This window comes from Sarcophilus harrisii, chromosome 5 (assembly GCF_902635505.1).
Source record: "Sarcophilus harrisii chromosome 5, mSarHar1.11, whole genome shotgun sequence".
NCBI classification, from domain to species: Eukaryota; Metazoa; Chordata; class Mammalia; order Dasyuromorphia; family Dasyuridae; genus Sarcophilus; species Sarcophilus harrisii.
In genome coordinates this window covers 132,432,974-132,455,899 of record NC_045430.1, presented here as the reverse complement: position 1 = coordinate 132,455,899, position 22,926 = coordinate 132,432,974, and the positions used below count along the sequence as shown (strand labels likewise).

The 22,926-nt window shown below is 35.1% G+C and overlaps 1 protein-coding gene across 1 annotated transcript in view; it reads left to right on the top strand.

Moving 5' to 3' along the window:
• The window catches only part of FRMD4A (FERM domain containing 4A), a 367,656-nt gene that overhangs the window by 218,630 nt on the left and 126,100 nt on the right, over window positions 1-22,926 (top strand). Inside the window, exons 6-7 of the mRNA XM_031940653.1 lie at window positions 20,840-20,896; window positions 22,741-22,763. Of these exons, the coding sequence (XP_031796513.1) occupies window positions 20,840-20,896; window positions 22,741-22,763 (80 nt within the window). The remainder of the gene's footprint in view (window positions 1-20,839; window positions 20,897-22,740; window positions 22,764-22,926) is intronic.

Sequence of the window (22,926 nt, the reverse complement as noted above, 5' to 3'; positions counted from 1 at the left end):
TCTATCTATCTATCTGTCTTTCTGTCTTTCTTCCCTCTCTCCTCTCCTTTTCTCCCTCCCCTTCTTCCTTCCCTCCCCCCCCCCACCACACGCTTGAAAACTAAGCCCCAAGGACATTATACGGCTTGCCCAAGGTCACACATGTCGTACAGGGAAGACCACAGAGGATGGATTTGAACTCTTTGACTATCTGGTACCCGATCAGCTCCTTCCATTGTACCCTGTTGCTTTCCATCTGATGTTTTTGCCTTGTTGATGGGTGTGGGGCACAGTATCTATATACAGGACAGTGCCTTATGCAGACCTGATATATGAGAGAATACCATTGTAATTTTTTTAAATTACAATTTGCCTTCTCAGCTGACAGGAGGAAGTAACTATCACTTTCCACCAGGGGGCAGACTCGGCAACAAATTAAATACTTGCATCATTCAGCCAAGCAATGAACACAAAATTTAGGCTCTCAGTGTAAAGTACTTTCTCGCTAAAAAATTGTTTGGTGTAATAAATGCATGCGCACATACATGCTTGCACACTCCCATACACACAACTGACTTTTTTTTTTATTATCACACAATGTAATTCCATCACTGAAAGCTTCCTCTCCCAGGAAGCACTATGTTTTAGTTCATAAAGTGAATTTGAATTCTGCCTCTAAGACTTATTAACTGTGCGAATTGGGCAATTCACTGAGCCTGCAACTTGAATGTAGAGGGACAGGCTGCTTTAGGATCCTTTTAGCTATAAATCTGATCCCATTAATTGTTCTGAAATTTAATAGAATTAATTGCCTGGGACATTAAATGACTTACACAGTGTCAGGCAGACAGTGTATATCCGTGGCAGATCTAGGACTCAGGGTAGACTTGAAGATAGGTCCTCTATTTCCAGTCTTCCCTGCCTCTTACCTATTGTGTTTTATATTATCTTTTTAAAAAAATTTTCCCTGTGTAGATTATTGAGCTATAGAAATAAGGCATTTTCTGCCTCTAACCGTCACAGCTTTTGAGCAGGAGAATAAGGCATTGGTCCTTTTTTTTAATATTGGGAATTGAAGACATAGGAAAAGGGACTTAGAGTGGAGGATAGGGAAAAGAAAAAATAAGGCAAAATCAATTCTTGGTTTCTTTCCAAAACCAAAACAAACTCTAACAAATCCTCTTAAGTATGAAATGGTAATTATATAGTTTTATAGTTACATATACCTTCCGAAATTTGAAACTTGAAAGAAAGCGTTCCATACTAGATACAAAGATCCACTACTCTTTTTTTCTCCCCAACCCCCTTTACTTTGTTATTCACTTCTTAAGACTTTTTTTTTAATACTGCTGGGTCCTCTTCTTTTTTTTTTTATTTTATTTTATTTTATTTTTTTTATTTAATAGCCTTTTATTTACAGGATATATGCATGGGTAACTTTACAGCATTAACAATTGCCAAACCTCTTGTTCCAATTTTTCACCTCTTACCCCCCACCCCCTCCCTCAGATGGCAGGATGACCAGTAGATGTTAAGTACATTAAAATATAAATTAGATACACAATAAGTATACATGACCAAAACGTTATTTTGCTGTACAAAAAGAATCAGACTCTGAAATATTGTACAATTAGTTTGTGAAGGAAATAAAAAATGCAGGTGGGCATAAATATAGGGATTGGGAATTCAATGTAATGGTTTTTAGTCATCTCCCAGAGTTCTTTCTCTGGGCATAGCTGGTTCAGTTCATTACTGCTCCATTGGAAATGATTTGGTTGATCTCATTGCTGAGGATGGCCAGGTCCATCAGAACTGGTTATCATATAGTATTGTTGTTGAACTATATAATGATCTCCGGTCCTGCTCATTTCGCTCAGTATCAGTTCGTGTAAGTCTCTCTGCTGGGTCTTCTTCTAATAAACCATTCATTTAATCCACATCTTAGAGACTGTCATTTTGGACCATGGCACTAATCTACGGATATGGAGAGTTGAATTAGAACTAACTTGCCTCATCTTTGTCCTTGTAGAAGTGATGATTGATATTTTAAACCAAGCATATCTAAAGGGGACAGGGCCTAAAGTAACTCTGCTGAATTGTGTGGTAATTGAACCATAACACCAAGAGATTTAACAAGATCAAAGGTTCTGCAGTGGAAAGTAGCCTGGAGTTCAACTTCTCCAACCCATATAAGAACAGTAATTTCCCCTATGATGCACCTGATAAAATTTTCACTTAATGACTTCCCAGTGATGAAGAGATCACTCCTTATTGAAACAGCCCATTCAACTTTGGGCATATTCTAACTGTTGGGACATTTTTTCTTCATACCTAGTTGAGATCTCCCCATCTGCAGCTCCCATCCACTATTCCTAGTTTAGCCTTTTTGAACCATGTTAAACAAGTCAGAACAAATCAAATCCTATTTCTACGTGATATCCCTCTAAATATCTAAAATATTTCAACATAAAATGTTATCATGAATGTTGAATGCTCTTATTTCCTAAGGGTCAAGAGATTTCTCCTCACAAGTTGCTCATTGTTAATAAATAATATTACAGTGCTTCCATACTTAGATGGCTCTGTAATGTCATCGATACTGGAATTAGCCCCAATACAACAGATGTAAACTCCTAATTTCCTTTTCATCCTGTGCACTCTTGTCCATGTTCTCTATGGACTATCCGTCCAGTAGTCTGGGCTGTTTCCTCTAAGTCTCTTGATTTTACATGGTTACCATCATAACATATGGACCATCCACTTTGCTTTCAATGCACAACAGACCCACCTGCTTTTTCGGTCATTTATCTCTTTGATCATAACTTTAAAAAACATTATTAATACATTTTGTCTTAAATAATAGATGTTTCCGAATAAATGCCAAAATTCCCCAAGAAAAATATGTACCACAGAAGTTAATTTATTTATTGTTATCAGAAACAAGGGACGATAGTCTCTTTAGTTTTATTGCACAGTACTAACATTTTCTATTATGTTTCACTATAGTTTTGTTTCCTTTAAATGCTAACTTCATTTACTAACTTCATTTACATTATTTTAGTGATTTTATAAATACCTTGAATCTTCTTTATTCCTTCCTTTTGCTTCATAAAAGCATTTCTATGTTTCTTTGAATTTTTTGTATTTATTATTTATTGTACAAGAATATTACAGTACAATTATATATTACAGTTTATTGAGGCATTCCCCATTTATTGGGCACATATTTTCCCCATATTTTTGTAATCACAAATAATGCTACTATAAATACTTCTGTGCATATGGATCTTTTCTTGCTGTCAGTAACCTCCTTGAGGCATAGTTCCAATGGTAGAAGCATTGGTCCAAAAGGTATGAACTGTTTAAAAGGTAGCTTTTGGATTCAGGGAGAAGCTTGGAATCATTCAGAGTCCTTCTTGTTTAGTTGTTTCAGTCATGTCCAACTCCTTGTGACCCTATTTGGGATTTTCTTGGCATAAACAGGTCTGTATTCCAAACTGGCATTCCCCTTCCCTGCCATTTTCTTTGTTTGGCAAGAAAATCAAGTATTTGCTAACGAGCAAGTTCTGGTCTTTCAATCTCTTTCTCCTCTCCTCTCTCTTCTCCCTTCTCTCCTCTTGGCAATTCATTTGCACTACTTAAACTTCCTTAGGAAATGTGATAATCTTTGTTGATGTCCATTCCCTTGTCCATGTCTCTATTTTGTCTCAAAAAAAAAAAAGTGATTAAATAATTTAGAGTTGTTTCATTTGCATGCTATCTTTTTAAATGCTATGTCCTTTCATTTTTCTTCTTCCACTTTAGTGTTAATTTCATTTTTCCTCTAACCAGACTGTATAGAAACAGCCAATTCACAAATTATTTCCATATTGCTGATCAATTATTTCCTGTTTGTTAAAATATAGGTTTAAATTTTTTTCTCTTTTCTTAGTGCTCCCTATATCTTGTTCCTCTCAAATTTCCACTTGAAGATAATATCTGTAGTATATAATCACTAGATTTTTGTATTACTTATAAGCTTTTATTTACTTTAGTTTCATAAACTCAAACCAAATTTTTCAATATATTTTTGCTGCTTTCCCAGCTGCATCAAAGTTGCAAAGTTATTAAAGCATATATGGATTTCTCAATTTGTTGTTTTAATCAAGTTTTCTTAGAATTGTTTTACCTGCTTATTCTCTGCAACAGATGTGGATTCATAAGCTACAATTATTTTCACAGTGGACTTGTTATAAGTGCTCATGATGAGCACTGCATATAAAATAGCTGTACATATCCCATAAAACGATATAGACACATGATAAAATCAATTCCACCAGCTCTTTTATTGGCTTCTCTGAGGAGAACCCATTAGGTAAACTTCATTTAGCTTCAACTTTCTTTTGTCTTCTAGTTTGATTTTTATAAAAAAATGTCACAACTAAGGTGGGGGTGACTATAATTTTGCCCTGGGATGCCTACATTTAGAGATCATTGACAAATTACCCACTTCTGTAGTACAGAAACAACTAAGCTCAGCACTTAGCAAGAATAATTACATGGGAGCCTACTAAATGGCCAACTTGTTTCCTTGTACTTTAGGTGATCTCCTGCCTCAGCCCACCTACCTAGTTCCCATCACCACCATAACTTCTGTAGCAGTGACCTTATGGTGTCCTAGGATTCTGTTCTTTACCACAATAAGGGGATATACCCAGACTCTCTACATCCATATGGTCTGGTGAATTATGTTCTCCCTCCCTCACTAAATATTACTTTTACAATTTGAAAGACCCTTTCATGCTGCTTACTCTGGGAGAAGCCTTGTCCATGCTCCCCAAATATTACATATTACTCTAGATATAGTTCTTGTAATACAATAATGTCCATTCATGGTTACTGTACAAATAACACATACTTAGTTGAGTTAGTGTTAATAGTCTGAAAATTACATGTTTTTCAGAAAAAAGAGGAATAACTAGAAATTTCTTCATTTGAGGAGGGACAGGGGTAGAAATTAAAGACAATATCCCCTCCCATACACATATTGTGGAGACAGAAGTCTGTGGGAGGGTGAGGGATGGTAAAAGACAAAAGCAGGTAGGAAAACTTAGGGTGCTGAACCCTCCCCCCACCCCCAAACATACTGCTCTCCATAAGAGGAAGCTCTTCCATAGATCAGAGGTATGTCAAAGTCTGGACCCTCTGGGAACAGAGATTATTTTGCTCTGGGATGGCATAGCCTTGCAGAATTCATTCCTACTGGCCAGAGAGGACTCTGAAAGAACCCTGGGGAAATCTAATGACTCCAAGAAATAATTTTCTTTGATAATGGTGCCTGGAAAACTCCTGGCTGCATCACTTTAGTTATAGTTCTCTTTAGTATTTCCTGTCCCTCTTTTCTACCATTCCATCACTGTCACTACTAAAGTAGAAGAGGAATCATGGCCACTTTGAATTTTGATTTGATTATTGGATTGCTATATCAAAATGATTCATCATATATTGGCCAATCACTAGACTCCTTGCATTTATTTATACAGCCCGGCTATCAGAAAGGAGAACTTCTCTGTCCAGTCACTATACTCAAAGCTTTTATAGGATCTTAAAACCTGAAGACCTTGTTCTCCATTAGCATGGTCATTGAGAATTTAATGTCATCTTCCCACCATAATATGTTATTAGGTCAGACTATGGTGAAGGAACATTATAATGTCATAATAAATATAACAATATCTTATACTTATACAGCACATAATTTATAGGAAATTTTCATGTACATTACCAAACAAAACCAAATGAGATAATATACATGAAGTTCTTTGGAAGATTTACACTGCTATCAAAATGTGAGCTGTAAGTAATATTACTTTGTTTTAACTTCTCATTGTGAGGATAGTTATTATCATACCCAGTTTAAAGATGAGAAAATTAAAGCTTAGAAAGATTCAGTTATTTGTCTAAGATCATATTGCTTGATAGAACTAAAGCCCAGATTTTCAGTCTTCTAAACTATCTACTTTACCTTTTGTTGCCATCTAACTATAATGTGATTCAGTGGCATAGTGGATAGAGCACTGGGCTTGGAGTCAAGAAGAACTGAATTCAAATTCAGCCTCAGATACTTATTGTGTGACCCTGGATAAGTCACAATCCTGTATGCTTCAGTTTCCCCATCTATAAAATGAGCTGGAAAAGGAAATGGCAAAGTACTTTAGTCTCTTTGCCAAGAAAACACCAAATGGACCAGTGAAGAATCAGATGTGACTAAAGAGACTGAATAACAACAAACCACAGAGCTCTAAATGTTTGAAGATGATTCTTCTCACAGTGTAACAAGACTTTATTCTGAATTATTTATGTGTTGATGATTCATGTGGTATCATCCATTCTCTTTATTCACTTTTCTATGTCCCAAAAGCACCTAGGGTGAGATGCCAGAGGAAACATAAGAGTACAAACCACCATTTATCATTCACTGGCTCTGTATTGCTTAACTTGGGTTATAATGGTACTATTTCTAACTCCTTAGATGAGACACCTCTTTATGGGGTGAAGACTCTTTAGTTGTTCAAGGTAAAATCACATTCTCCTTATTCCTATTTATACTAGATCTTGCTTTTTTCATTTTCAGTGTTCTATATCTATGATGGTATTCCAAACAAAATCTAAAAGCTTGTGATGTGGGGTTATGTACCCATGTGGTTCCTACACCTCCCAGATAACAAATTTGTTTTTCATTGCTTTACCACTTTGATTATTAGAGCAGGTTCTAAAGGAATCTTGGGAAGAATAACATCCCAAGCAGTAAAAACACTGGGCTTAAATCCTGCCTAAAATCCACTTACTAGGAGATCATAATCAAACTTTTTAACTTTTTACTGCCGTAAACAATTCTTTAGGACTTTTAAGTTACAAATTTTCACAAATGGAGGGGAGTTTGTGCTTTTGTTTTCAGACACTACTGAAATCATAGATCTGGAACATAGATAAATAGATAAACTAGATAGATATGGTTAGATAGATCAATAGAAAGGTTGATAGATAGATCATTAGATAAATAAGCAATCATATGAACAGATAAATAAAAAAATTTTATGTATCCACCAAATTTTATTGTTCAGTTAAATTCAACAAACGTCTGGGGATTTTCTCCACATAATATTCTAGGGAAGAAAGAAAAACCATGCTTCTAATAAATACATTTCTTTGCTCCCATCACTTTATATCTTGTACCCATTTTTTTATCTTCCCTAGCTTATATGTATATAAAGAAAAAAATAGCCTTCTCAATTTAAATAATGGTTTCTTAGTCCACACATACAGACACAGGGTTAGAGTCTCTGGATATACTTTAGGAAGTCCATTAATTTGAAATGAGGAAAAAAAATTCTTCTTTATTTCCACTAATCTCTAACTGAAATTTAGCATTTCTTTCCATTACAATTTTTTTAAAAAAAAAATCATTATTCTGAGAAGAGATTTAATAGATTGCACTATTTTGCCAAAAGTATCTATGACACATACAACACTGTTAGATAATAAGAGAATAGTAATACAATGCTCTACCTCAGGGGAAACAAAGCTTGTGGAATGAGACAGAATGAAAGTCAAGTCAAGTGAGAAAGCCTGACTTTGAATTGCAGCTTGCCTTCTCATTATGTGACCCTAAGGTTGAACTAAATGATCTGTATGGTTTCTTCCATGGCTAAGCAGGTAAAGGTTTAACTGGATCTACAAAAATCCACAACACAATTTAATTTGCATTAACATTTTCTTAATTCTAGACAATAAACAAAATAATGAATCAAGAGTTGCTCTGTATGTAGTATCTTCTGGGGATATTTTTGGGAAATTAATTTCTGAGGAATTTCTTTTCTGATTTCTGAGGAATAAATACTTAAAGAAAATTTAACTATCAGTTCTCCCAAATCAATCTATAACATACCCTTAGATTCCATTTCTTATAATCCTATAATACTTTAAGTCTATGAAATCAGAAGAAATGGAAAAAAGGAGAAAATAAGAAGGGAAAATCATTGAAACCATTATGGTAGAACCATTTGATAGCTTGCTAGTTCTCTCTTATCTGTCCCTATAAGGTGAATATTATTATTGAAATTATAATAAAAGCATTATATTTTTCTTAGGAAAGCTTCCATGGCAGTTCTGCCTGGGAATATTTCTCTGAGAAGAGTCAAAACTCCCAATTTAATTCTTTTACCTCCTTTCTGTATTAATTTCTTCTATCACTAGAAGGGTCATGACTTGGCAAACCAAGAGAAAGTCACTGATTCTTCTGAAAGGAGGCAATGGGGTTTTTAGCCAAGACTGATGACTTTGGGGTTATAGATTTTCATTTCAACTTTGCCATTTATTATAAGATTGAATCCCTATCTCCTATGGTACAACAGTGACTTCATAAAACAATTATTTTGAAGAAGTGATGCTCAAGATAATTTTTATTTTTTTAATTTTATTTCAAGATTATTTTTAAATGCCTTGCAAGAGAAGAAAACTAAGTAAAAATACACCAAGAACCTAAAATCTAATAAAGACAAGGAATATTTTCTTGTCATCTTTGAAAACCTGCCTATTTTCTGTCATAGGAGTAGTTTAATAAATATGAGATTTAAGATGAGTAAAGTAAGGAAGTGGATCCAAAAAACTAAATACATGATTTTTCTATATAACTTTATATTGACCTCAAAAGATCACATATCCACATTACCATTTTTTTAAAAATTTCTGTGCTCGGATTGCTTAACAGGAATACCCAAGGTCAAGAACAAATTATAGTATTCATCACTTAAAACTGCATTAAATAATACTTTTGTAGAGCCAAATTAAGTGTTAAGTTTTTACAAGTGAATTTTTATTATAATAGCATTTACTACCCTACTTTAGGCAACTAGGTTGCATATTGGACAGAATGCTGAGCCCAGAATCATGAGCACTCACCTTTCTGAATTCAAATCTGGCCTCAGACATGTATTAGCAGAGTGACCTTTGGCAAGTCACTTGATCCCTGTTTGCCTCAGTTTCCTCATCTGTAAAATGAGCTGGAAAAGGAAATGGCAAATCACTCCAGCCTCTTTTGCCAACAAAAAAAACAAACAAACCCCAAATAGGGTCATGAAGAGTTGGACATGACTGAAATTATTCAACAACCACCATATGGGAAGGTGCTTAGTAGAATTTTGTTCACTCAATGTTTCTCAGACCCAGGGACCAGCAATTAGAAAGCAAATAGGAGACTACTAGGTTCGGTATTCACATGGGCTCTAATAAGGATAGTTTAGGTCAGAGAAGAAGATAATTCATAGGATCATAAATTCAGACTTAGAAGCAGGGCAGGATACAGAGAACTAGGAAAGTCACATAGTAAATATCAAAGAGGGAATTTGAATTCAAGTCACCAGAGCTAGCTTTCTACTGTATGATGTATAGACTGAAGAATACATCTGTCTGACTTCTTCATAGTATTTTCATTTGCCCAGAGGGTTTTAAGGATTAAAGAATAATTATTAGTATACAGTATATAGAGGTATTGTTGCATGGGGAATAGAGAGCTGACCTTGAATATAATAAGTTATTTAATCTCTCAGTGTGCTAAGCGGTTCTCTAAGACTATAAGTTGCAGAGAGACGTTCTAAACTGCATTGGTAAAAGGAGTTTGCTCACAGTGAGTTCCCTATAATTGTGAAATCAAAATCCAGGCCCCATGCCTCTGGTTATGTGGCATATTATTGTCCATTAACATAATGCAAAGATTTTGCTTAAACAAATAGAATCAATATCATTTTATAGGTAAGAGACTAAAGCCCAAAATATGGTCACATTAGCAAAGGAGTGAGAAAGGAAAGAATTAGTCTTTATTCTTCAGAATCTCATTCTTGTCTCTTTTCCCGTGTCTTTTTTGAAGAGCTTATGAAAAGACAGACAGAATCTTTTTATCCAGATGGCTTTAATGCATACTATCTGTGATGACTTCAAGTCCTTCCTGAGTTTGTGATGTAACAATGGTAGTGGGTTCAAAATAATTTTTTTTTAAATGGGAGAGAAATAACTAGGAAGAGAAACCTTCCTATAAGAAAATCAGAGAACCCTTTTCCAGCATGAAGAACATGTAGCCTAAATGGATCATTAAGTAAACATGAGATGACTTGTTTCCAAAAAACTGGCAGCGGACAAAGAAAGAAGAATTATGCAAGATCACATCAGCCTTGCTTATCCTGCATCCCGGTCCCATTGGCCGGGAGGCAGACTCGGCCTAGCTATTATGGGTTGTGCAATGAGGTGTGTCGGTTACCAGCACAGAGGCAGATAGCACGTTTGGCTGAACGTGGGCCTCAGGACCCATTTTCATACTTCCCACACACTAACACTATCCTGCCCCCCACTACAGCAAAACAAAATGCAATCTTGCTAAAGAATCTTGCAAAAATGTCTGTGAAATCCCAAAAGGAAGAAACAGAACAATGGAATTCAGTTTGCTACAAATTCTAACATGCCACAAGGATATTGTCTGCTGAAAGAAACTACTTTTTTACTCCCCCAGATCTGGATGGCTAAGAACTCTGTACTATTTAGTCTTCGTGGAGAGAGAAGGTGATAGTTGTAGAGATTCACCAAGGAAACAGTAGGGCTTATCTTGTAAATGATTGAGTTGGAAAAGTATCTTATCTTAATTTTTCAACCTCGTATTTCTCTTGGAAATCAACAGTTTTATTATTCTTAAGTAAAAAAAGTGATTTTTGTAAAAGATGATTAAGCTGAATATTCGTAAGACAAAGGTTTGGGAACTTGGTGGTTAGAGCTTTGGGGAGAGACAAAGAAGGATGGAAAGACCATAGAATTTAATAATTTTAAAACTGATGAGGATTTCTTTATGTCTTTGAAAAAAGAGGGTTACACCTGATACATAGGATTCATAGAGCCAAAAAGGATACCAGAGGTCATTTCATTCTCTCTCTTCATTTTGTACATGGAGAAACTGAGGCTCAGAGATAATCAATGATTTGCCCAAGATTCCAGAGACAAAAAGTAATACGGCTGAGATTTGAACTTAAGTCCTGAAACTCCAAAAACTAATACTCTTTCCTCTGTGCTTCACAGATGTTTGAAAATTGTTCATGAGAAACATTCCTTTGGGATCTTCAGATGAAAATCTTTGTAGATCCTGACTATTAGTTAAAAAAAGCTCCAAGCTTTTTTTCTAGTACATAATCACATAGGTCAATGCTGAATGATAGAAGTAGCTTCTCTTTTTCCCATATTCCAAACTAAGATCTCATTCACTCCCTCACTGCCTCCTGCAAAGAATCACATTTCAAATTCCTGAACAGAAAATCTTTCAGAGAATCAAAGACCATTCTCTGTACATATAATTGAGCAACAAATAATCATAGCCGACATGTATATAGGACTTTAAGAATTTTAAAAAGCACTTTGCATGCATTAACCTCTTTAACTTTTGGAGTAGCTCAGGGAAGGAGGTACTTAAAAATATTATTATTATTTCCTTATTTTATATATGGAGAAGGTGAGGCTGAGAGAGATTAAGGACATACACATGATGTTACAGGTGGGAAGTGGTGTTTGAATAGAAATTTGTACTGATACCAAGCACTCTTCACTTTTACCTCATGATATTTCTTTGCTAACAGCAGCAAGCTACCACTGATTCCTAGGCAGACCTTTGGAAATAGGGTACAGGAAATAGACATAGTGGGAAACTCTGAACAGATGTTTCAGATCACTGGAGGCCCCAGCATAGGGCTATGAATTCAAAAAGTTTAGGGAAACTCCTTACTACCAGTCCATATTTTATCATGCCAACCAAAAAAGTGAATGTCTAAAAGCTGTCTTTCTTGATATATCCTTTCCTGTTCCCCTTTCATACTCCTTCTGGCCTTTGCCAAGGGAAAGACAAGAGCCTTGATTTGTTTTATTTTGGTTTGGTTTTTTTTTTTTTTTTTTACTGTATTTTTGCATATGTTCTTTGTAGTCTCATTCAGTTTGTGTCTCTGCTTGAGTAAAGACATAAAATGAGACACTTTCATGTGGTCACACCAATTGGAGAAGAAAAGAGGGAGCACTCCATGGTAGCAAATTTCTGGTATTTTTTTAAGTGCTCTGAGGAAGTGAGTTTTCAGATCTTAATGTAAAGTGGAAAGTATATAGGATGAAGTATGAAAGTAGAGGATTATTTCATGCCTTTGTAGTAGAATAGTAGAAAGAAAATCAACTAAAAAGGTAAATGGGAGATAAGCAGAGAGAGAAGGGAGATGACCGAATTTATAGTGAATTCTTTTTAACATTTAAGAAAAATCCCCCTTTGTGTTTTGTGCCACATACGTGGCTCATCTCTGTTGGACATGTTCCTATTGATACTTTTATGTTAAGGAGAGAGAATCCAAACCTGTGATTTCCTCAGTGTTTGGAATCCTTTAGGTATATACTCTTTCTCCCAGTGCCTTTTTGGCAGCACATCTATAGCATCTGTCTTAGAGAGTTAGCCCGGGGACTGAGAAGTTACAACTTGCCCATGGAATACCTCAGGATGAGAACTTGAATACAGGCCTTCCATCCTCTAAGATGGCCCTCGACCTGCTCTGCTATATTGCCTCTCCTTGACAGCCAAGCTCCCCAATAGTAAAGGATGGCAGTACTCGTCTGGGCAGCTAGGTGCCATAGTGCGCAGAGCACCGGACCTGGAGTCAGAAGACTCATGTGTGTGAGTTCAAATCCAGACTCAGACACTTACTGGTTGTGTCATTTAATCCTGTTTACCTTGGTTTCCTCATTTATGAAATAATCTGGAGATTACCATCTTTGCCAAGAAAAACCCAATGAGGTCACAAAGGGCTGACTGAACTACTGAACAACAAAAGTATTAATAGTAACAAGAAGCAATAGAGCATCATGAAAAGATGGCTAACCTCAGAGTCAAGGAGGTCAGAGTTCAAGCCTTACATCCAACATGTCGGTTTTGTAAACATGGGCAAGTCACTTAACCCCTAAGTGCTCTCAAGGACTCTAGTTACAACAAAGGTTCCACCTTAAACTGATAAAAGAAATGCCTTCATTGAAAGTAGGTCCAATCCTTTCCCTATCCCTAGCAATGTTGTTGTTGTTCATTTTTTTTTTCAGTTTTATTATTCTTCATGATCCTATTTGAGTTTTTCATGGCAAAGATACGGGGAAGTTTGTCTTTTCCTTCTTTAAATTATTTGTCAGGATCACCCAGCTACTAAGTGTCTGAGGCCAAATTTGAATTCATGATTTCTTGACTCCAGGCCCAGAACTCTATCCGCTGTGACATGAAACTGTCCTTTCCCTACCAATAATGATACTATACTATTTACCCCCTTATGTATCAACGTTTCAGGTTTCTGCAACGTCCTTGCCTGTTACTTCTCTTTCTCCTCACTGTTTATTCCCAGTTTCACTAATGTGTGGAAAGATACATAAAAAAGCAGGCAATCAAATCAACCAAGTTTTCTATGAGTGTCTGATCTGCTAATGACCCTGTTTGGAAACAAGTAGAAAAATACTGCCCAGAGTGAAGTTTAGAATTATTTCTGTACATTTGAATGTGCTGCCCATCATCATCATGGACAGCTGTCCATAATGTACCTGACACAGCTAATTTCCATCCATATGCTCATGTTCACTATTTGGCCAAACAGTTGTCTAATGTTCCATATAAACTAAATTAGAAGAAAATTCCTCCTTTCCTCTCTTGCTCCACTATGATTCTAGACAAGGTGAAAATTCAGGTAAGAGAAAATCATGAAATGAAAGGTGGCTTCATATTTCAAGACACTACTTTCTGGTATTTGGCTTACTCTTCAATCTCATGTTAAACATTAGCCTTGCAGAGGACATTAAGTGCAAGCTGGGGGTAAATATGTGAGAGAAGATATGCAAATACAAATATACATGCTATCACGTATGGATTTTCTCATCCAGCCTGTTCGTGGGAATGGAAGTGACAACAGTGGAAATAGAAATGATTTCTTTTTGCAGCTCCTTGTTGACATTTTGGTTAAATCATTTGTAGATTGTTAAATGATTTACATTCTGGTTGTACCAGAGAGCCCTGAGACTAGGATTGCAGGCATTCCTCTCCATTTCAACCCACTGGCATCATATATCAATTACAACATCCATAAAACACTGTCTAAAGTATAAGGAGTTATTGATGTTGATTCTTCCATGTACTACCATTAATTTTCTTATCCCAGTCCTCCAAAGCAGTCAGTGACAAATATTACTGTTGTTATTTTCAAGGAAAAATACCCAAGACAGAAAGTGACTCATTAACTTACTTAATATGACCTTCCTTCCATAAAAGCCCTCTTCATGCACTTGTATTGATACTAGGAGAAAAAAAAAAACTTGCCAATTCATAAACTGACATTGAATTTATAAAATCCAAACATATGATTCTATAGTGAAAAATGGACAATTTCTTACAAATCTCAGAACTGGGAAGGATGTCAGAGACCATGTAGTCTAATTCTCACTTAATTAGGAATCCCTCTACAAGTGATTACTCAGTCTCATCTTGAAGACCATTAATGAGAGGGAAATCAGTACCTGCTAAAAAGTACTTAGTTCCCTATGAAGAGCTCTACTAAGAATTTTTTCCCTTAGATTAAGCCCAAATCTCCTCCCAGAAATCTTCTACCCATTGCTTTGTTCCTAATTCTTCTTTTGGAGATCAAATAGAACAACCCAGTCTTTTTTTTTCACATAATGGCCTTTCAAATAATTGAAGATAATAATCTTATTCAGTCCTTCTTCAGTTAAATGTACTCAAATCCTTCAACCAATCATTTTGCATGGCTTCTAGAGCTCTCACCATCCTAGCCAATTTCTCTAAATGCATTTTTGCTTATCAATATCATTCCCAAAATGGCTCTCAGAATTCAGCACTGTAATCCAGATGTAGTGTGACTAAGACAGAATACAAGGGGGCCATTGATTTTCTCATCATATGTACTAGAAGAGGTAGCCAAAAATCACTTGAGTATTTTTAATCTGCCAACTCATGCTACTGATCCTGTCATTCTAGTTAACAAATTAACATGCAAATCAGATAATTCCTAAATGTAGACTTCAGTTTATGCCTGTTTCATTAATATATTGACAAATCAGTGGAGTCAGAGGACTGCACCCAGGAGCCAAGAGACCTAGATTTGAGTCAGGACTGTGCCATGTGGGCGAGTCACTTAGTTTCTCTAATTTCTCTATTGATTTTTCTACATGTTAGAGATAGTAATGGTTGCATGGGTCAGCTGGTGTTACAGTGCTGAGCCGGAAATTTTCCTGCGTTGACACTTATAGCTGCGTGGCTCTGGACATGGTACTTAAGTGTGTTTGCCTCATCTGTAAAATGGACTGGAGAGCAAAATGGTGACTCATTCCAATATCTTTGCCAAGAAAACCCCAAATAGGGCCACAAGGAGTCAGATACAATTGAAAATTACTGAACATAACAAAATGCCTGCATATTACCTATCTCAAATAGAGGTAATAGGTAGAGAGAAGGAAGGAGAGAGGAAGGGAGAGGGAGAGAGGAAAGGAGAAGGAGGAAGGAAAAGAGAGAGGGAAGGAGGAAGAGAGGAGGAAAGAGAGTTCTTCCTTCTCAAAGAGGACCAAAATGATATTAATATGTTAGTCAAGTTATAGTGTGGCCACCAACACAAGCTCAGGATGTTCTACCACGAGTCAGGCACAAAATAATTGAGGTGAGCATTTGGGGATTCTCTAAATCTGCACATTCACATTTCTTGTGGGCTAGGGGCCAATTCTGCTTTGCTTACAGAGCACAGCACCTTCTCTGATAAGAGCACACAATGCTTAGAAGGTCCTATGCCAGAGTCTCCCATGTCATGCAATCAATTCTAAAGTTCTTGAAAGAGATCTTTTTCTGACCTTATATTGCTTTTTTTGACCACCTTATGAGCACTTTCCCTGTGTGAGTTCTCTACAAAATAGTCTTTTTGACAAGCTTATATTTGGCATTCAAACAATGGAGCTGCACTCTCTGCATATTTCTCTTGAATATTTGGCAGTTTAGGTTGAGAAAGGACTTCAGTATCTGGTATATCATCCTGCCAGGTGATCTTCAGAATCTTCTTAAGATACTCAAATGGAAGGAAACAGCTAGAACCTTATTTTACCATGAAGAAATTGAGACTCAGACAGGCTAAAATGACTTACACAGATCTCAGAGGCAGAATTTGAATCCTTATCCTTTGACTTTTGAGACTTTCCACTATATCATAGGGAGGGAAGATATATTAAAATATTTCCTTTCCAGTTTGGCTGAGAAAGGAAGAAGAGATATAGAATACTATTTTGAGAATCTAATAAGAGATTTTTTAAGGGATGTCAGAGATTTGGACATGTTTGTAGGCAGTAGTTAAAGAATAAGATAGGAAGAGATTGAAGACTGAGAGAGCACAGGAGATGGTTGTGAAAGTAATAGACTAGGCAGTACCAGAGAAGATAGTATTCGATAAGGAGAAAAGGGCAACTTCTTTTTTTAAACTTATTTATTTATTTGGTTGGTTATGCATGTATATTTCTCTTTCTCTTTTTAAAAAAAATTTCCTCATGAATCATGTTGGGAGAGAAAAATCAGAACAAAAGAGAAAAGCCATAAGAGTAAAAACAGAAGAAAAAGAAAAAAAGTGAACATAGTATGTGTTGATTTACATTTAGTGTTCATACTTCTCTCTCTGGGTGCAGATGGCATTTTCCATCCAAAGTTTATAGGATTGCCTTGGATCACTGAATCACTGAGAAGGATCAAGTCTTTCATAGTTGGTCATCCCACAATCTTGCTGTTACTGTGTACAATGTATTCTTAGTTCTGCTTGTTTCATTCAGCATCACTTCATGTAAATCTTTCTGGGCCTTTCTAAAATCAGCTTGTTCATCATTTTTTACAGAACAATAATATTCCATTTCTTTCACACACCACAAATTATTCAGCCATTCCCCAATTGATAGGCATCTACTTATTTCTAATTTTCCACCACAAAAAGAGCTCCTACAAACATTTTTGCACTTATGGGTTCTTTTCTTCTTTATGATTTCCTTGGGACACAGACCTAGTAGTGGTACTACTGGATCAAAGGGTATGTATGGTTTTATAGAAAGGACAACTTCTTCATCAGAAACTCCTGGAAAGGAGAAGACAGTGGGAAGAGGAAAGAATGCTGTCAAAAGGTTGTGAAATTTTGAGAAGGGAAAAAGAAGAAACACTGAATTTGGCCTATTTTTTCTTACTAAAGTGTGAGGCAAGGTTCCTGTTTGATAAATCACCAGCATTTATTTGTATTTCTAATTTTAAAAAAAGAACAGGAAAAATAACTCCAAAGGGAATGCTATTTCAAATAAGAATCATATGCATGGGAGTGGACCTAACCAGACATAGGCAGGGAACATCAGAACAATTACAAAATTTTGTTTTTTACAAATAAAAACCTAAACCATTAAAAATATATCTAATTTTCCTGTCTGTCAATATTATAAAATTGACAATACTAGCCAAGGTATCCTACAGATTTTATACTATACCATCAAATTGTCAAGGAAATACTTAGATATCTGTATCTTATGTGTATCTTATCCATATGTGTACTCCCTCCAACAGTTCAGATTACAACCCATTCACATGTCGTTCTTTATGCTTCTTGTCTACATACCCCTGGAATCTTCCTTTAATGGAATAACTAGTGTTCTGGGGTCTTCTTCTAGATCTGACATTAAGTGGGTAACAACGGAACATACAAGCTGTCTTTCCATTGTTCCTTTCTCATGCTATATTACCAGCTTACCTCTCTCCTCAATCATATATCACTTTGATTTCTTTAATATATTCCAGCCTGTTTGCCCCCATCATGCACCTCTCCAGTGGCCCTTGGGTGACCTACAATTGTAATTCTTAAGAGACGATGAGAGTATATGATTCATAGCAGCATAAGCTGCTGAACAGTTCAGCAAGAAGTGTGCAGACATTAAAAGCAATTCTTGATTAAAAAAAAAGATTAGTCCTTTTCAAATGACATTCTACCGCAGAGAATGTCTTTTCAATCTTATAATTAATTGAAGAATTCAGAAAATATGAGATTCTATTGTGTCTTTTTGTTGATAATTTTAAAAACTTATTATTTTATTTGTAGCATAAAATGCTACCTTAAAGAGTCTTCTCTAATACATTGTTTTCCATTCATACATTAAAATCACAAGATTCTTTAATGGTCACAATTACAATTACAAAGATAAGTTCATTCAACATTCTTCTGATTTTTTTGGTATTAAATAAGACACAAAGCTTGAAGACATGTTCACAAAAACTCTTTGCTGTGGTCATAGAAAATATCTAGGGTAGAGTTAAAATCTAAGAAGGATTCCCCATAGAAGCCAAGGTCTTTAATATTTTGTAGATAATATGGTGCTAGTTAGATGAAGACTTTTTACTCTTAAAACCATGATAGGTAGTAGATCTCTCAGAAGATAAACATTGAATAGAAACTGGAGATGGCTAATGAACTGGCTCAGAATTGAATAGAAAGAAGTAAGTGGGAGGTAGCACTGAAAATTTGGGAATAAGAACAGTTAGCCATAATTCATGTTGGGAAATAAAATATGAAGAATGCCAAGAGAAATAATATAAAATACAAAGTACTGAATCTCATATTTTATTAGAAAGCAAGCATTTTTCAAAGCAGCTATTAATGAATTTTTAAAAATAATAAAAAAGTAGATTTGTGGACCAGACAAGGTAAGCATCTACAAGTAAATGGACACAGCAGTTTAGTGTTTGATACTTCAAAATAGTGGGGGAGGAATTCCATTTAACAAGAACTGCAAGGAAACTTAGATAGCAATTTGATGGAAAATGGGTTTAGACCAAAATATAATATAATAAAATTGAATGAATTAAAAGACTTGCATATAAAAAGTACCATCATTAAAATGCTAGAGAAGAATGAAATGTTTTATCTCTAACAACTGTGGAAGTGAGAAGAATTCTTAATAAGGTAAGGAGTAGAAAATATTAAAAGACAAAACATATATTTTTAATCCTATGATGTACAAAAAGTTTTCACACATAAATTCAGAGCAATTAAAATAAAAAGAAAAGATTTAGATTGGAAAAAAATCATTTACAATCTCTAAATAAAACTTGGCATACAAAATCTTTAGAGAATTGACACAAGTCTATAAGTTGAAGACCCATTCCACAATAAGTGGCTAAAAGATATGAGTGGATATAAGTAGTTTTCAAGCATGAGATATCAGCAATTATATTTTAAAAGTTCAGAATCAGTAAAAGAAATGCAAATAAAAATAACTCCAAGATGTCACTTAACCTCCCCACAAAGCAATACAAAACAAAACAAAACCATTGGCAAAGATTGTAAAATATTGGGGAGGGAAAATTCAATGTAATTGTAACTTTGAAAAGAGACACAAATTCACTATTGGTAGAGTGCACTAGCCAACTATTGTGAAGGCAACTAGTATTTGTGCAAGAAAAACTTTAGATTTATTCATATTCTTTGAACTATTGAATCCACTACTGGTTTTATACCCCAAGGAGATTAATGAAAGAAAGAAATGACTCATCTGTATAAAAATATTCATAATAATGCTATTTGTAATAATATGAATCTGGAAACACATTGTACCCAACTATTTAGGAATAGGCAAAGAAATAATGGTATATAAATGTAACAGAATATTATGAAGTTATAAGGATTGATGCTTAGGAAAAATTAATAGTTTTGTGAGAAGATATATGAATTGATGCAGAATGAAGAAAGCAATGGTAAAACAACAATAATCACAGTCACTAAAAGATACAAAGAAGCGTTAAGCAACAAAACTCAGTTCAAAAACAGTAGATGAAATTTTACTAAATGCTCACATTTTTTAAAAATAGTAAACTATAAACATAGAGATTGGATATAGTACTGGACATAATATCCTTTAGTTATTTTTTTTATTAACTATTTATAAGAAATACATTTTTAGAGATGCTTTTATAATTTGTGGTTTTTCAGTCATAACTGGCTCTTTATCACCCCATTTGGGGTTTTCTGGGCAAAGATACAAAAGTGGTTTGCTATTTCATCTCTAACTCATCTTACAGATAAGGAAACTGAGGCAAACAAGATTTGTTTGAGTACATGTCTGAGGCTAGATTTGAACTATGGAATAAGAGTCTTCTTTTTTCCAGGTCCAGCTCTCTATCTACTATGCCATACATATATATGTATGTGTGTGTATATATATATATATATATATATATATATATATACATACATATATATAATATATATATATGTATGTATGTATATAATATGCATATGTGTGTATGTATGTGTATATATGTGTGTGTGTATGTATGTATCAGTAAAAATGTTTTGGAAGATTTCATGGAAATAAAGAAAGAATTTCGATCAGTAGTTATTGATAGTCTCTCAGCTTTTTGCTGGGTTTTTTCTAAATATCTATTATCCTTTCTATGTAGCTAGATCAATGCTTTCAAAATTGTGTTTTCTCCAACTTGGATCACTTCTGTATGAATATAGTTTAGTTCAACTACTCTTTCCAAATGCATTTTCTTCATTACTTTTTCTGCTTTCTCTGTAGGATCTCAGACTGAGGTGTAAGTCTAAATGTGGTAGTTCCATATAAAATTGTTTGTTTGTTTTTTAATTTAGTTGTTCAAATAATTCATTTAAGGTTACTTCATAGATATTTTATAAAAGTTTTGGAAATTACAGAAGCATCTTGCTGAAAAAAAATAACCAAATGACTTTTTTTGTGTGTTTTTCTTTCTTTATAGGAACTTATTGAGGTTGACAGTGAAGTGGTATTTGAATTAGCTTCCTATATTTTACAGGTAAGAAATAACCTCATTTCTATATTTTAAGACTATGTGCGTTAATTGGAAAAGGGATATGGTTAAGAACTTGATAGACTTATTGGGGAATTGCACCCCAAAGAAGGATTTATGGTTTGGACCTGCCTATCTTCTCTTTTAGTGAAGAGATTTTCTGAGTCACAACCCCTACTCTCTATTCCCCAAATACACAGAGAAAGAATAGCAAGAGGGTCATAATAAATTAATTTAAATCACATTGCCGTAATTATCAGCTCTTAGGGTAAATGAGTATCCCAAACAAGCAACTCACCATGAAAACCCAAACTAAAAATAATCTACTGACAATATATAAAGGGGAAAAACACAATAAATCATTTAAGTAATTAGCAAATACGCGTGCAAACATGGTCAGAATGCTATGACTTGCAACCACTGATTAATTGTCTCCTTAACTGCTTCCAGCCAAATTCAAGGAAGGATATTAGGCACATGGAATCTATCAAAGCTTCCAGTTAATGAATTAAACCCTACTCACCCAGTCCTAGAGATCAGGTCTTTATTAAGGAAAACTTTGTGCAAAATCTGAGCCAGGAAAAATTGATAGTGTATGTGTCATTCAGTTACTTTGCTCTGGATTTATCCCTCCAAGCAAATTAAGCAACTAATAAAAGCTAAACAGAATTATTTCACCCCTTCTGGAGTGACAAGAAACAGACCTTTAGCATATGACAAAAGGGAAAACTGCATCACAGAACATTAGATGCAACAGTAGGAAGGTGTATTAAAGCAAATTCATTTATTTAAATAAATATTGATTGAGTGCCTAATATATATCTAGAAGACTTAGAATTGGTTACTGAAGAGAATGCAAGGATAAATAAGAGGATATCCCTACAAGAAGCTTGTGTTCTGGTAGGAGAGATAAGATAGGTGCAAAAATAATTGTGGTACAAGCAAAATGTTATATAGAGAGAGGAACAAAGGAACAGGTGGATCTTGCTCTATCTATAAAGACAGAGCTGGTCCTGACACATCCCCTGCTCCTGTTACCCAGGGGAAACGAGGGGAAATAGTAGTGAACCTACACAAACAGTGTGGATCCACTGTGGAGCAGGGTCAAGATTTTGGAGTGGTCTGAGAGAAATAGCTAATGTGGATTTCCTTCTAAGCACCTATGCATCCTTGAGAAAATACTGACCCAGTCTCCCCAGCAGCCATTAATTTAAGAATAATCCAAGTGAAACCAGATTTATCAGGGACACTGGGCCAAATTGACCCTACAGACCTCAAAGTTGCCCATTCCCTTATTGTTTTCTCCCATGTATGACCTTCTCTAGCTCAGTGTTATATGTTCCTTCCAAATGAAAAACAGCTCCTTTTGCCCTCTGCTTATGATTCTTTTGCTGTTCTTATTCTAAAGGCTGAATCTCCAGGTTACTTAGACTAGTTATAGACCCAGTCCTATTACAGATGAGCCCAGAAGCAAGGTCCTTACCTGAGCCAATTTATTCCTCCTTGGGTAATCCATCAGATTACCCTACCTCCTTCCCAGGGGCCAACCATAAAGATGCCAAATTTAGAATAAACACTAGATTTGCATAGTCTCCTGTGGCTCCCAAGTACAAAAGATTCTGTACCTTCTAAGTAGATGAGATTACAGCTGTGTACAACTATGCTTGGTCTTGGTTTATGATTCTTTGCCTTGATAGAATAATAGAGTAGATTACTTTTTTATAAATACTTTGCATTTTGGAATTGAGTTAGTCTGATGGAAAAACCAGAAAGTGAAAAAAAAAAGTTTTGAGTTCTGAAGCTAGCAATGTAATTATTATACTGATATTTATATATGTTCTTTGTTTCAGGAAGCAAAGGGAGATTTTTCCAGGTAAGTTTGCAGGAATTACTTTCCTTCTTTGTATTGTTTATATTTAGAATAATGCATTTACTGCCATAAATTTTGAATGAAGATATGAGCTTAGCTGTAGCTTCAATTGACTGTTGAGCATTCTATACTTTTATTATGTGCCATCATTTGTTGCTTTGAGATT